The sequence below is a fragment of the Bos javanicus genome, chromosome 16, assembly GCF_032452875.1.
Source record: "Bos javanicus breed banteng chromosome 16, ARS-OSU_banteng_1.0, whole genome shotgun sequence".
Lineage (NCBI taxonomy): Eukaryota > Metazoa > Chordata > Mammalia > Artiodactyla > Bovidae > Bos > Bos javanicus.
Window position 1 is genome coordinate 29652626 of NC_083883.1, and position 16238 is coordinate 29668863.

The 16238-nt window shown below is 49.1% G+C and overlaps 1 protein-coding gene across 1 annotated transcript; it reads right to left on the reverse strand.

Annotated features, from left to right (window-relative positions):
* Positions 1–6921: 6921 nt before the first annotated feature.
* On the reverse strand, positions 6922–11623 carry LOC133227645 (left-right determination factor 2-like). Its single transcript, XM_061382396.1, has 4 exons — positions 11239–11623; positions 10159–10405; positions 9719–9961; positions 6922–8163 (listed from the first exon to the last, which is right to left on the reverse strand). Exons 1-4 carry the CDS (start codon positions 11486–11488, stop codon positions 7800–7802), a joined length of 1104 nt encoding a protein of 367 aa, XP_061238380.1. The 5' UTR covers positions 11489–11623; the 3' UTR covers positions 6922–7799.
* Between the last annotated feature and the right edge of the window lie 4615 nt (positions 11624–16238).

Genomic DNA, 16238 nt, shown 5'->3' on the forward strand with positions numbered 1-16238 from the left:
ACCTGGATGGAAGGACTTTTTTAATCAGGTACTCTTAACTAGCTCAAGCACAATGAAACTGAAGGGAAATTAACTCTTAGGCTAATTCCCACTTCCAAAGGCCCCTACACTGGATTGGTCTATAGAGAAGATAGTTGACCTGATCTCACCTTAAAATGATGCTCAAACAAGAGAAACTACACTACACCAGGATGAGAAGACAACGACATCAGAGGTAGACAGCTTGCCCAAGATGCTGGACCTGATTCGTATGATCATTTATAATGTTTTCTTGACTTCTTAGACCTTTGCATATAAATCAAATGCTTTTCTATCATTGGCCTGATCCTATGCTAATTTTAGAAATCAATCCACTTGTTGGGTTTGTGGCCAATTACCTGTGTCTAGTTCTGGGTTACCTTGGTAAATTTCTCTACTACAAGACTCTAACTGGTTGGCCTGAGAAAATTTACTTAAAAAAAAATTATAGTCATATCCAGGTCACTGTGATATTACTAGATGGGATCCCCTCACCAGGCCAATTAATAATGCCTGCTCTGACTCTGGCCTTAAATTTGAGCTTTCTTCTATTACTCAAGCTCAAGCAGAGCAACAAGCAAAGTTTCAGCAAAGGAGGAAAAAGTCTCCCACAATTATAGGATGGATTTATATACATACCAGGCTATGGTAATTTATGTTTAAGTCTCCTCTGTGTTGGAAACAATTAAATCATACTAAGGATAATCAGTCTAGTAACACTAGAAAACTGGGCTATGTGCCTTATAGATGGTACCAATATATAATTTTCCTGGAAGATAAAGATTCTACAGAGTAGACTAAGTCAGATGACCTGAGATATATTCAGATCAGATCAGATCAGATCAGTTGCTCAGTCGTGTCCGACTCTGCGACCCCATGAATCGCAGCACGCCAGGCCTCCCTGTCCATCACCAACTCCTGGAGTTCACTCAGACTCAAGTCCATAGAGTCAGTGATGCCATCCAGCCATCTCATCCTCTGTCGTCCCCTTCTCCTCTTGCCCCCCATCCCTCCCAGCATCAGGGTCTTTTCCAATGAGTCAACTCTTCACATGAGGTGGCCAAAGTACTGGAGTTTCAGCTTTAGCATCATTCCTTCCAAAGAAATCCCAGGACTGATCTCCTTCAGAATGGACTGGTTGGATCTCCTTGCAGCCCAAGGGACTCTCAAGAGTCGTCTCCAACACCACAGTTCAAAAGCATCAATTCTTCGGCGCTCAGCCTTCTTCACGGTCCAATTCTTACATCCATACATGACCACAGGAAAAACCATAGCCTTGACTAGACGAACCTTTGTTGGCAAAGTAATGTCTCTGCTTTTGAATATGCTCTCTAGGTTGGTCATAACTTTCCTTCCAAGAAGTAAGCATCTTTTAATTTCATGGCTGCAGTCACCATCTGTAGTGATTTTGGAGCCCAGAAAAATAAAGTCTGACTCTGTTTCCACTGTTTCCCCATCTATTTCCCATGAAGTGATGGGACCGGATGCCATGATCTTCGTTTTCTGAATGTTGAGCTTTAAGCCAACTTTTTCACTCTCCACTTTCACTTTCAGCAAGAGGCTTTTGAGTTCCTCTTCACTTTCTGCCGTAAGGGTGGTGTCATCTGCATATCTGAGGTTATTGATATTTCTCCCAGCAATCTTGATTCCAGCTTTTGTTTCTTCCAGTCCAGCGTTTCTCATGATGTACTCTGCATATAAGTTAAATAAACAGGGTAACAATATACAGCCTTGACGAACTCCTTTTCCTATCTGGAACCAGTCTGTTGTTCCATGTCCAGTTCTAACTGTTGCTTCCTGACCTGCATACAGATTTCTCAAGAGGCAGGTCAGGTGGTCTGGTATTCCCATCTCTTTCAGAATTTTCCACAGTTTATTGTGATCCACACAGTCAAAGGCTTTGGCATAGTCAATAAAACAGAACTCTCTTGCTTTTTCCATGATCCAGCGGATGTTGGCAATTTGATCTCTGGTTCCTCTGCCTTTTCTAAAACCAGCTTGAACATCAGGAAGTTCACGGTTCACATATTGCTGAAGCCTGGCTTGGAGAATTTGGAGCATTACTTTACTAGCGTGTGAGATGAGTGCAATTGTGCGGTAGTTTGAGCATTCTTTGGCATTGCCTTTCTTTGGGATTGGAATGAAAACTGACCTTTTCCAGGCCTGTGGCCACTGCTGAGTTTTCCAAATTTGCTGGCATATTTAGTGCAGCACTTTCACAGCATCATCTTTCAGGATTTGGAATAGCTCAACTGGAATTCCATCCCCTCCACTAGCTTTGTTTGTAGTGATGCTTTCTAAGGCCCACTTGACTTCACATTCCAGGATGTCTGGCTCTAGGTCAGTGATCACACCATCGGGGCTATATTTAATGGAAGCTCTTAACTTAAATCTTACTTGTGACTTTGCTAATACTGCTGGGTATGTTATTTGTATTTCACCTGTTTTACACAATTGCTGTTTATTACACTCCCAAATGTGCGACTGAGGCCTCTGATAGAATAATATATATTTGCATATGAGGTCAATGATGGTAACAGTGTAACTCTAGATATGGGAAGAGGCGACGAGAGGGAATATTTTCCTGGACTTAGAGGCTAGTAAGACAGGTGGTCCAGAGAATTTTGGATACTGTTTTATGGCCTAGTCCAGTAACAGCACATTGAGTGGCCTATCAACAAAATCTTTGCCAAACCTGAGAATGGACATTCTCAGCACCATGGGATAAAATGGTCATGAAATGCCCCCTTAAAATCATGGTCAAGTTTATAAGCAAAAAGGGGCTCTGCCAACTGAAAACTGACACTTGCCATCTGTGTCTACAATGATTAAATCATGGCCACTGCAACTGCTGACTTTCAAAGCCCCTGAAAGGAGTTCAGGATGAAAATCAGGAATGAGGCACTCTGCTTTTTATGAGTTCCAATTCTTGCGTCTTCTCATACCTAGAGAAACACTGACGTCATTAATGGTGACATCTGCTTTGGCTATTAAGGAAAATTTTTACAATTAAAAGTCAAAATAGAGTAGCTATGGTTCAGACATCCTGGGAAATAACCAGGTGACCCTATGGGTATAATTTCAGATTAGACATATTGCTAAACACTTGAATTTTCTGAGTCGTGTCAGGCTTAGATGCCACCATTCTCAAAACAATGTCTGCTGGAAGCTAGTAACTGCAACCTTACTTTTCATAAAACCAGGCAACTGGCTACCCGGCTACAAGTCTCCTCGAAGTGCCAGGTCCAGACTAGGTTTCCGGTCTATTCTTCTAAAAAGAAATGAGATTTATTTTGACTATTAAAATTCCAGTTATCCCTCCTCCAGCTACTTCTAACTGGATCTGTTACAACAAAATGGCAGACCAGGGGATTGAGATTTTAATCATACAAGGCTCAGATCTACGACTTGGAACTCAGGAATACTTCCAATTCAGTGTCTATTCTCCAAGCTGAGGCCGTCCTATGCCCCATTTTGACAGGAAGTTATCACAGTCATAGTTGCCCAGTTCCCTAAATTAAAACTGAGTAGAATCCTGTGGGGCTCTGGAGTACAGATCTGTTCTGTGTTCTCCATTTCTTGTCTGTAGAATGTAGGCTTCATTCAGCCTCCTTGACCTTCCCTGAGTTCCAAAGGGTGGATTCAAACAAGCTAATCAGGGAAGGGAGGGGATACAGAAACAGGAGAAACATTCAAAGGTTGGTACAGCCTTGAGACAGGGTCCTGGTTCCTACTCAAAGAAATATGCGTAACAATGTCTTTGAGTTCTTCTACAGAACTGGAGCCCCCACCCAGGTGGAGGATGGTAACTTCAGACTGAAGACAAGATTCCTGGAGCACAGCTCTGTTGGTTCACCAGCAACCAATCAAAAAAAAAAAAAAAAGTCACAAATCCTGTAGCCCTCACCCCAAATGTTGCCTCCTGTTTCTGGGGACCAGAGATGACCATCCTGTTAGGTCTTCTGTTTGGCCCCTGTCTATTTGATCTCTGAGAGGAGCCAACACTTTCAAACTAAAGTGCTGTTATTACAAGGGTGAATGCTGGTTTCAGTCAAGGAAAAAAAAATACCTTGACTTAGATTAGGTAGAGAGAGACTTCTGCTCTGCTAGGCAGGCCTATGCCCATGCACAGCAGGAAGAACTTACAGAATTCCACCCCAATTCCCAAGAAGTATCTTGAGTATGAAGTCTCTCAGGGGGGAGTTGTTAGGGGAAGCACACTGATTGAAACCATCCACCTTGGCCAGGCACCATAGTAACTATTTGCATGAGTTGTTTTACGACAGGAAGTCTTGGAAGGAACAGGGAACTAATAAGCCACCACCAACCGGAAGAGTTCGGGAAAGGTCAAAAGGAGACACCACATGTCTGACCACCTCCCAGAATCCTTCTCTCTGGCATCCATCTTGGCTGAACAAGGTGTGCACCACCAAGAAGGACTCTGAGTCAGAATGATTGGCTAAAGACAACCCAGAAACTAATCGCATCACCGTAAAAACCGAGACCTCGAGCCACGTGGCAGAGCAGTTCTCCTGGGTTCCCTTATCCTACTGCTCTCCACCCAGGTGCCCTTTCCCAATAAAATCTCTTGCTTTATCAGCACATGTGTCTCCTCGGACAATTTATTTCTGAGTTTTAGACAAGAGCCCAGTTTCAGGCCCTGGAAGGGGTCCCCCTTCCTGCAACACTAAGAATGCAAATGATCCAGAGAATGAATCCTTGAATTGCTCCCAGCAAGTCAAATGGCAGGTGCTCTTGATCCCTAATCCTCCCTGATTTAGGAACTTCCGGGGAGGCACCTTTTGCATACATTTTGCTTCTCCTTTACCAATAATCCATGGTTATTGTAGAAAAATTAGAAATCAGATCAAGTGGAAAAATGAACATTGCTTTTAATCCCATCACCTAAGGAGAACCAGTGTGGCTCTTTTGGAATGTGATTCTACACCTTTTTTTTCCCTATGCATTAAGGCACATCTTAACCTTAATTTTTAAAACAGGTATGAACTCATGCTGTATGTAAACAGGTCAGGTTGTGTATGAACAGGAGATGCTAAAACCAAAATAATTCTGTTTTAGGATTGTGGGATTATTTGCGGTTTTCAATTCATTCAAAATTATCTTTTAATGTTGTTACTTCATCTTTTCAGTGGGGAAAAAGTTGTAATTACAGGTCACTTCTAATGGGATTTGGCTTAATGTCTGTATTAGTTTTTTTTTTTTTTTTTTTTTATTGCTGCCATAACAATTTATCACAATTAGTGGCCTAAAGCAAAGCAAATTTGTTATCTCACATCCTGTGGGTCAGAGATCTGAGTGGACCAAGCTGGTTTCTGTGCTCCAGTCCCACAGGCCAAATCAAGGTGTCAACTTATCTGGGTTCCTATCTGGAAGCTCTGTGGGGAGAATCGGCATTGAGTCTCGTTTAGGTTGTTGGAAGAATTTGGTTCCATGTAGCTGTAGGACTAAAGTCCCTTTTCCTTGCTGACTGTCAGCTGGGAGTCATTTTCACCTTCTGAAAGTTACTCGCATTCCCTGGCTCATGGAGCTTTTCATCTTGAAACCCACAATGGAAGATCAAGTCCTTCTGAAGCTTTGAATCTCTTGACCTCCGGTTCTGCCTCCAGCTGGAGAGCTCTCTGCTTTCATTCTGAATAATCCAAGATAATCTCCCTATTTTAAGATCTGTAGCCTTAATTACATTTGCCATGGCCCTGTGCCATGTAAAAGGACATAGTCACAGGTTCTAAGGATTGGGAGGCATGGACATATTTGGAGAGAATATTCTGTCTGTCTCCCTGTGCTGATGAGCACATCCTAATGTGTTGAAATGGAACCAATCTCCTCGATGTTTTTTAGCTCATGTGGAATGATGTGAGCAGGCCCATCCTTGCTATTGATTGCATGTGACTGTCTGAGAGTCCACAGTCCTTTTGGAGTCGCAGATACATCACTGGGTAACTGGGAGAATTCTTTGGATGGTTTTGATATGCTTCTTGTAGAGACAATGAGTGTATGACCTGGTACTCACAACAGGCCAAGTGGCAGTTCTTCATTCTGTTGTCTTAGGAAGGTAATATAGCCACTTACAAGTCAGAGACAAATCTTCTCTCCCTACCTCCAACAATAGGCTTGCCATGTCCTCAAATCCTGGCTGTTTTTTTCCCTCTGCTATTCAGATGCTATTAATTAGCTTTGTACATCAACATAGAAAAGCCATGAACTTCAGTAAGTCAGACCTAAGGAAACCCCACTGAGCAGAGAAAGTAAGCATGGTAGAATTGCCAGATGTGCATGTTAATTAATTCCTGTGTCATCAGCAGAGCATGCTTACTGGGGCATGTTGAATCTCTGCTCCATAGATTTGCATTGCCTCAGTCTTGATTTCTTCATCAGAAAAAAATGGGAATAATAATACCTACCTCAAGAAATAGTTGCAAGAATTTAGTGACATAAAGTATAAGATGTTGCCTAGCATGGCTGCCAGGTTCAGAGTGAACGCTCAGTAAATGCTCACTTGCCTGCCCTGTCCCCAGAACCATCCCCTAGGAGTTGGGGGTCCTTGGTCACCCCCCTTCTTCAGATCATTATGTTGCTCTCATTCCCCATTATTGCTCCCTCTCTCCTATGTAAAGAACACTAGAAAATAAATACAGGGACTTCCCCGGTGGTCCAGTGGTTAAAAAGCGGCCTTCCAATGCAGGGGATGCAGGTTTGATCCCTGGTTGGGGAACTAAGATCCCACATGCTTTGAGGCAACTAGGCCCTTGCACGGCAACTACTGAGCTGTGCACTCTGGAGCCCACGTGCCACAGTGAAAGATCCTGCATGCTGCAACCAAGACCTGATGCAGTCAAATAAATAAAAAAATTTTTTAAAGAAATTAAATACACAGACACAAAGTGAAACATCACTTCTATTTTATTTCAGCAGATTATCTACATGCAATTATTTTCTTTTTGCTAAGTTTCAGAAAACCATGTAAATACACGTGGGTTCTGGTGATAAGTTCTCTAAAACAGTGGAGGAAATAACCTAAATAGTTTAGCACAGCAATGCTCTGTCTCCAGAGGAGCAGAGGAGTGGGTGAGAGTAGGGTTGTCCGATCCCCAGGGCGATGAAGTCCCAGAGCCAAATCCCAAATCCTTCTTTTTAAAAGGAAATGGTGGCCCAAAGGGCACAGTTTATGGCCCTATCAGATCCAGAAATCAGGGGTCCCAATTCCCTGCCACTGCCCCTAGGCTAAAGCCCTTCACCCTCCCTTCTAGCACTCTCTCAGGGGAATGGGGACCCAAGTATATTTACAGAAGCCCAGAATAGGCCAACATTTTGGTAAGTGGGGATTCTTTTTGGATTTTCTCCTTGCCTAGGGGGAACAGAGGGATTTTTTGTTTTGTTTTGTTTTAATTCATCATGTGATAGAGTAAGCCAGTCGATTTTCCCAGTTCTCATTATAGGGTGTGTTGTCCCATACTCAGTTGAGAATTTGCTAGAGAACAGAAACTCGGAGCTGACAGTCTGTCCATGCTCAGCTGTATCCTTTAACAAGTTGGCTGAAGTTTCCTTCTACAGCGCTGCCACCCGGGTTGCATTAGTTGCTCATGTAAGTGCTCGGGGTGAGTGATGGACAGGAGGGCAAGAAACGGAAGAACACACAAGAAAGTTACAAGAGGTGCACTCGGTTGATGCAGGGCTAACTTGCTAAGTAGAAAATTAAGACCTGTGTTAAGACCTGCTTTGTGCACGTGCCTAGTCAGAGGCCTTCATGCTACACTCCACACCTACGGCTCCAGCTTCCTTGGCACAAGCGCCCCATCTGAAGCACAGCTGCACGTCTGCACCCTCATGTTGGGCAGGCTGACCACATGGGGCTGGAGTCGGCCTCCCTCCTGGATGCTGACAATCATGGGCAGCGAGGTCGTCTCCGAGGCGATGCACTGTCGAGGCCCCAGAAAAGGCCACTTGAAGGTCAGGGACTCTGGGGGCTGCTGGCAGGTGCCCACACACTCATAGGCCAGGAAGCCTGGGGGCTCCAGGACCCAGTTCTCAGCCCACTTCATCCCCTGCAGGTCAATGTACATCTCCTGGCGGCAGCAGCGGGTGCCCTTGGTCACTGGTGCCTTAGGATCACAGTTTCCTTGAGCTCTGGGGGTGTGTGACAAAGAGAAGCAGAGTCAGAGGTCAGCTGGGAGAGCAGGCGTCAGGGAGCCAAGGGCAGGGCCTAGTGGGGCATGTGCAGGTAGAATTATGATCCATCTCTCACTACAAAAGATCTGGAGGACTTCCCTGGTGGTTCAGTGGTTAAGAATCCCCCTGCCAATGCAGGGGACGTGGGTTCGATCCCTGGTCTGGGAAGATTCCATATGCCTGCTGCTGCTGCTGCTAAGCCGCTTCAGTCGTGTCTGACTCTCTGCGACCCTATAGACGGCAGCCCACCAGGCTCCCCTGTCCCTGGGATTCTCCAGGCAAGAACACAGGAGTCGGTTGCCATTTCCTTCTCCAAGGCATGAAAGTGAAAAGTGAAAGTGAAGTCGCTCAGTCGTGCCCAACTCTTAGTGACCCCATGCACTGCAGCCTAGCAGGCTCCTCCGTCCATGGGATTTTCCAGGCAAGAGTACTGGAGTGGGGTGCCATTGCCTTCTCCACATGCCTGGGAGCAACTAAACCCATGTGCCACAACTACAGAATGCTGAGTGCCTAGAGCCTGTGCTCTGTAATGAGAGAAGCCACCACAACGAGAAGCCCACACACTACAACCAGAGAGTAGCCACCACTCACTGCAATTAGAGAAAGCTCGCACAGCAATGAAGACCCAGCACAGCCAAAAATTAATTAATTAATTAAAATGTAAAAACAATATTTGTGATAAGTGTGGAATGAATAAACATATCTGAAACATAAGTCATAAATCGGTTACTGTTTTTTAATGGTCTCCTATTATGTCAGGCACTGAACTAGGTACTTTCAGCATCATCCCTATCATACCTGAGGACACAGAGACCAAAGATGTTAACTGACATGCCAGAAGCTCTGCGGCCAGTAGAAAGCAGAGTTAAATGAACCTAGGCTGTATGATTGCAAAGGCCTGTTATTAACCTCTCTACTACCCAGCAAGGTCCACTCCAAAGCCTCATCTACTCCAAATAGCTAATTTGTCCCATGAGGAAAGAATTCAGGAAAGATTTTCAACCTTGTGCTATGCTTAGTCACTCAGTCATGTCTGACTCTTTGTGACCCCATGGACTGTAGCCTGCCAGGATCCTCTGTTCTTGGAGATTCTCCAGGCAAGAATACTGGAGTGGGTTGCCATCCCCTCCTCCAGAGGATTCTCCCAACCCAGGGATCGAACCCAGGCCTTCCGCATTGCAGGTAGATTCTTTACCATCTGAGCCACCAGGGAAGCCCTTAGTAACCACTAATGGCTTTTAATCTTTCAAAGAATTAATTAGAGAAAAGGGTAGAGTGAATATAGATGATTACAATAATGAATATGTAACAATGATAACATAAAACCCATTGAAAATATATGAAGGTATTTCAACAAAATATTTAAATAATAAAAATGTCTGCCATTAGAAACTCTGACATAGGGTGAGGAATCAGTTGCATCCTGGGGTTATCGGCCTCTGCTCCCCAGCTGGTCTCGCCCACCGAGGGGCCTGGACCACCCAGTCCACCCGCAGCCTGCCCCCGGGCCTACCCGTAGTCCCTGAGATCCAGGGTGTGCAGCTCCAGCTGGGGCTCCCCCTGCCGGCCGCTCGACGGCCCCTGGGGGGCGAAGCGGACCAGCCTGTGGGCGCTGGAGGCCAGCGGGCCCAGGTGCTCCCGCTGCACCAGCACCTGCAGGAGCAGCGGCTGCCGGGGGCTGCGCAGCTGCTGCCAGAAGTTCACCGCCTCGGTAACGTCCAGGGCCTTCCAGCCGCTCTCGTGGATGGTCACCAGCCTGCGACACCGCACGGAGGGAGACACAGGCCCGCGCTCAGGCGTGGGGACTGCGACTGCCCGGGGTGGCCCCGGGGGCGGCACCTCTCCCACCCGCTCCCGGGTGTCCCCGCCGGGACCGAGCCGCCCCTCCTCCCGCCCCGGGCCCAGCCCTCCTTCCCTCCCCCCAGCCCCACACCGCAGCCGCGACCTCCGCACCTGGAGTCGATGAGGGCGGTGCGGTTGGAGCCGTCGTCGCGGACGTGCAGCCACTGGACGGTGACCCGGGCGCGGTCGCTGCGCGGGAAGAGGCGCTCGTGTCTGCGGAGCGCGGCCCTGGGGACCGGCTCCTGGAAGAGGCGCAGCACGGCCTGCACCAGCTCGCTGCGGGGCGGCAGCCGCTGCTCCATGTCGAACACCAGCAAGTATGAGGACGCCTCGGACTCCAGGAACCTGCCGACCACCTCTGGGGACAGGAGTGGGGTCAGCGGGGCCCCTCTGAGCACCAGGCGAGGTCTGAGGGTGCGGGGCCACTGAGGTGGTGGCCAGGCTGGGAAAGACCAGCCCCCTGTTCTATCCCCTTGGGCCAAGGCCAATTACCTGAAAATCCATCTTGTTTTTAACAACCTCGGCTGCCTCAGCTGAGATGCTGAAGACCACACTCCTCACCTGGGGGCACCTGGCCTTGGGTGTAGCTCTGGGCACTGAAGAAGTGAGTCCAGGCCGAGGGAGGTAAGAGGCTGAGTAGGACGCAGGATGCCAGCTTCCCTGACAGCTGAATAGCTCCCCGTCACTTTAGTGTTGTTCCTACACCTTTCCCTCCACAATAATATTTCCCTCCACTTTAATATTCATATTGCTGTGAGATGGGGCAGATAGTCACATCAGTGTTCCAGAGGAGCAAACAGAAAAGAAAACTGTGATTGTAAAGCCGTTTGCTCAAGGTCAGGCTACTAGTATCAGAGTGAAAAGGGAACCTGAGAAGCCCTGTCTGGACCGCAGCTCCCTGAGGCTTCCCGGCCAGGGTTCTTGCCACACCCACCCTCTCCCATTGGCTCTGCTTTCTCTTCTCCATCCTCATCTTCTCTGATGCTTGGCTTTGTCAGCCGGTCCAGCCTGGCCCAGCTCCTCCTGGCCCTGAGGGGCGGGGTCCTCAGCGCAGACAGAGACCAGGGGCCCAGGCCCGCAGTTCTCACAGGCCATGGTCCCCCCTCACCACCCTGTGGACCCTGCACCCCAGACAGCTCCCCAGTCCTCACCACCACAAGGACCAGGCTGCAGCAGGAGGGCAGGCCTCACCTCGGAAGTTCTGGCTGAACCTCTTCCCCCGGGAGCGCGCCCCATGGCCACGCTGTAGCAGGGCCACGTACTGGGTCCTCACGTGGGCGGGGATGACCAGCCCCTCCACGGTGGCCTTGTCCACGATGGGGACCTTGCTGAGGTGCAGCTGCTGCAGCAGGCTGTCTAGGATCCACTCCTCCATCAGGGCCACCCCGGGGCCGGCCAGAGGCAGCGCCCAGAGGGCCCAGCAGAGCCACAGGGGCTGCATGGCGCTGCTGGGGAGAAGGAGGGGCAGAGTGGACGTGTCCCCAGAGGAGGCTCCAGGAGGGTCCCAGCAGCGGGGTGTGCTGAGAGCCAGGCTGGGCCAGCTTTATAGCAGCCCTGGGCTGGGCCAGGGTGGTGGGAGGGGGGAGAGGCTGGGAGGAAGGGAGGTCACACCCTTCAGACCTCCTGGGAGCTCAGCATCCAGACAGGTCCTCTAGAAGGGCACAAAGGGCTGTCTGGATGCCACACAGAGCTGGGGCCTCTGACCACTGGTCTCTCGCAGCTCAATAATAATTTTAGTGCCTGTTGAATTTCCCTGATCCTACCCTAGTCCTTAGTCTATGAAAAAGTGAGCCTACCCTGTGACAATGAGTGTCCCATTAGCCAGCTATTTAAATCTCATTCCTGAAGGCCAGTCTGGGTTTGCTCACTGACAGGAAGGAAGGAGGGAAAGTGTTCTGCATTGCTGCCTCTTCTACGCCAGGCCCTGTTAAGGCACTTTCACAGAAGCCCCTCGAGTCACCGCCCTCCTTTCTTCAGTGCATGCAAGCCCTCTCCCACTCCTTTCACAGTCCCTCAGGGGACTCTGTCCTCCCCCGTGGCAGAAAGAAACTAGACGCCATAAGGACAGGACAGCTGGCAGCTCAGCTCTGCTGGTTCCAAGAGAAGTAATTTCTCCAAGTGTCTCTGCAACCACAGGACTGCAGAGAGGTTTCCCCCCACCCCACATGCACAGCATGGTTCTGGGGAGCCCTCTGAGCAGTGACCCTACCTTGGGTACATGGCGTCAGCGCTCAGTTTGAGCCCAAGTCATGCCCAGATTCAGAATACAGGAGAGGAATCTGGAAAGCAGAGGTCAGAGCTGCACGGAGTCACATCCTGTCCAAAGTCACAGGTGTGAGCACGTGGGGAGAGAAGCCCCGGTGCTGCCTCAAACACACAGTTGAGACTGGTAGGGCTTAATGGTGGGCCTGCTGCTCGCTGGCTGTTTGACCTGAAAGCTCCCTAACTTCTCAGTGCCTCGGTTTCTCCTCTGAAGGAGGTGATGACAGGTCTACTTCCTAAGGCTAGTATGAAAGTGTTAGCCACTCAGTCGTCCAACTCTTTACGACCTCATGGACTGTAACCCACCAGGCTCTTCTGTCCATGGACTTCTCTAAGCAAGAATACTGTAGTGGGTTGCCATTCCCTTCTCCACAGGATCTTCCCGATCTAGGGATTGAACCTGGGTATCTTGCATTCCAGGCAGAATCTCCAGGGAAGCCCAAGGCTAATATGAAGATTAAATGAATTACACACCTAAGACATTCAGGGCAGGCCTGGCGTGGTGAGCACCCTCGCGGGTTTGCTCTTGTTCTCACTGGTCTGCTGTTAAGGTCTCAGGGTGCGGCTTTCTAAAAATGAAGATGACAGGAGAGGAGTCATTTCCTGAGCATCACTCTGTGCCAGGCACTATTCTGGGCTCTGAACATGTATTCACAACAGCCCTAGGAGGCAGGTGCCAGCATCCACCAGTCTTCCAGATACGAAGCCAGAACACGCGCATGAAGGAACCTGCCTGTGCTCAGCAGGTGGAGGGCGAGGAGGTCAATGCAGGCCTCTGTCCCCGAGGTCCCTCCTGGCACGAGGCATTTGAGGATGTGCAGGAGGAAGCCCTACTTGAAACATGACAGCCTCACTTCCTCATGTTCTGTCACGTGGCGGATGAGCCATGATGGTGGAAGAGGATGAAGACTGTGGTTGGGGCCAAGGGCCCAGTGGGCAGGGAGCACCCCTCAGCTCCTTCCCAGCACAGGCACTCTGGCCTCCTCTGTGGGTAATTGTGTTACTGGTGGGTCTCTTGTTCCATCCCCCTGCCGCTGTGCTACTCACACGTCCCAGGCAGAGGAAGAGAAAAACTTCTGATGCTTAAGGGAGGAATTTCTGCCGGAATAGTGCACAAATTGCCACCATATGCATATGCGTGTACATATATTCAAACATATGTATATATTTGCACATGTGCATAAGGTGGGGGGGACTTATAATTTGAAGAAAGGGAGGAACAATAATAATGCTGATAATAATCATATTGGCTAATACTGCCTATGAGCTGCACACTGTTCTGAGTGCTTTGCATGCATTAACTCTATCCTCACAACTTGCCATTATTGTTCCCATTTTACAGATGAAGAAACTGAGGCATAAAACTGTCACCTGACATGTCCAAGGTCATACAGCTAGTAAGTGCCAGAGCTCGGGTTTTTTGAAGGGAGGAAACAGAAATTCTGTCAAATACACAGGACAGGATAAGAGGAAATACAGAAATTCTGAGACTGAACTGGGGAGGGGAGAGAAGGCAGATGGGGGAGAGCTGGGAGCCTCTCAGGGGGCAACACAATCATGACCTCTGCTGATTCTCTGCTCCCCTTTCCTCCTCTTGCACCTCTGTTTCCTCAGAATTTGAGTAATCCTCAGGGCAGAATTCACATCCCATCTCGGAGTTCATACATCACGTTGTTCCGACACCCCTTGAAATATAAGGTGCCACTTCTGGGTCCAGCCTGAGGGGGCCCTCCTGCTCTCCCTGTGACAAGTGTAGCCTTCTTCAAAAGGAGAACTGTTGCCTTTCTTTACAAGTGATTAGCAGGGAAAGGACTTACTTGGTGCAAACATTTGGGCCTTAAGTCAGGCCAAAAGGTGAAGAAGTGTCACATTTACAGGAGACTCAGGACATGTGGCCCTCAGTCCCCGGAAGTTGTTTTGGGCAGGCATTCCGTAAGTATGCAGTAGTCCACCCTCGCCGCTGGGTGAGAGGAAGCGCTGGGGCTTATCACTGGCCAAGGTGGTGCCAAGGATATAACACCCAGGCTGCCCTCGCAGGCCGAGGCCCCCTCGCCAGGCCTCCAGCATCTGGATGTCCAGGAGCTCGGTGGGGCTGGAAGCTCAAAATGAGGCCTTGGCGGGCCCCCATGTTATTTCAGCAGGACCTGCTGTCTCAGGGCAGAGGTTGGCCAAGCCCTGGGCTGCAGCTCCCTGACCAACACGTGCCCACACGAGGCTCTCTTCTGCCAAGGAGATGCTTCAGAGCTGAAGGCCTCTGGGAGTCGCCCGGGGTGGGGGTGGGGGGTCAGAAGCCGCTTCTCTACCTGGGTAACTGACCAGTTTAATTGAAACTTCATTTTCTAGAGAAAAAAGTAAAGTGGAAGGACCTTCCTCTGCTGGGTTCTCAGCCTTTCCCGGGTGTCTCACTGGTGCTCCTAGACTGGCCTCCCAGCTCAGAGCTGACTCTAGAGCCAAGTCTTTGATGGGAATTGGAACTGACCAGGACCAGTGTTGCCTGCATGGATGGGCTTCTTGGTTTTGTTGCTCATGGAGCTCCTAGGGGCCACTGGTGCCTGGACAGGGGTCTACAGTTAAAAAATCAAGAATTCTTTCCAATCATGGAGATCTCCCTCAAGAGGAGAGAGCCCTCGAGCATGCGTCACCCTCAGGGGATTTGTCCATCAAGGTGCCCCCATCCCCAACCTGCCCAAGTGACTTTGTAGAATCAGAGGACTTAATGGTGAAATAGACTGTCAGGTCCATTCTCCTGCCCTGTGGTTTTTAGAGCTAAGAAAATCGAAGCTCAGAGAGGTGACAGCATCTCCAAGCTCACATAGTTAATGATCAATGCCTGCATGAAGTCAGGTCTTCTGATTTCCAGCCTGATTTCCAAACCTTTGAACTATGTCCAGTGCACAGTCCTGCCTGACCTCCTGAAGCCTGCAGGGCGCATCCATCAGCCCCAGGCCAACTGGGGACTCAGTCAACTCAGGGGCGGGGTAGGGGTGGCAGGGGAGGAAGGAGGGGCAGACAGACAGAGGGCAAGTCCCCCAGACTCCTGAGGCTTCCTGGACACAGGCTGCTGGTGCTGAATGTGGATTCCAGGCTGACTGAAGAGTTCTGCTGGGGAAATAAAATAATTGGGCAATTAGCTAGTGGTGAATGTGGATTGGGAGACTTTTTTCAAGGGACCCATCAGTTGCCTGGAGGAAGAGCAGCTGCCCTTTGTCATGCAGAGTTGGGAACCAGGCCTTCCCTCTGACTGTGGATCAGGGTTGGGGGGAGAGTCTGGTCAGCCGTCTGTAGGGTCAGGTTGGGTTTGAAAAGTGGAAAAATTGCAAAATAGCCTCTTCTGATCTTGTGGGAGGGGAGACTACTTACAAAGCTGTCTAAATCAGAGCTCTGTCCTCCAAGGCAAGGTGGAAGGAGTCCATACCATTTATGAATCAGTATTGTTAAGGATATGAAAAGTTTCTGAAGACTTTTTGTTTTTCCCCCAGAGATACTGTAGTGAATGTTCTAAGTGCAATTGCGTGAATGCTGTACAAGCATGCAATTACTTCACGCTCCTGTCTGTTTTGTTGGCATGAACAGGCATTAGAACTGGGGACACTTACATAGTCTCCTCCCACTCAGGTGGCCTTTAGATCAGGGGTCCCCAACCCCCAGGCCATGGGGTACCTGTTTGAGGCCTGCTGGGAATCAGGTTGTACAGGAGGAGGTGAGCAGCGGGTGAGTGAGTGAAGCTTCATCTGTATTTACAGCTGTTCCCCACTGCCCTCCCATCGCCTCCAGATGGGACCATCTAGTTGCAGGAAAACAAGCTCATGGCTCCCACTGATTCTGCATTATGGTGATTTGTATAATCATGTCATGATATATCACAGTGTAGTAATAATGGAAATGAAATGCACCATAAATGTAATGCAGTTGAATCATCCCCAAATCAT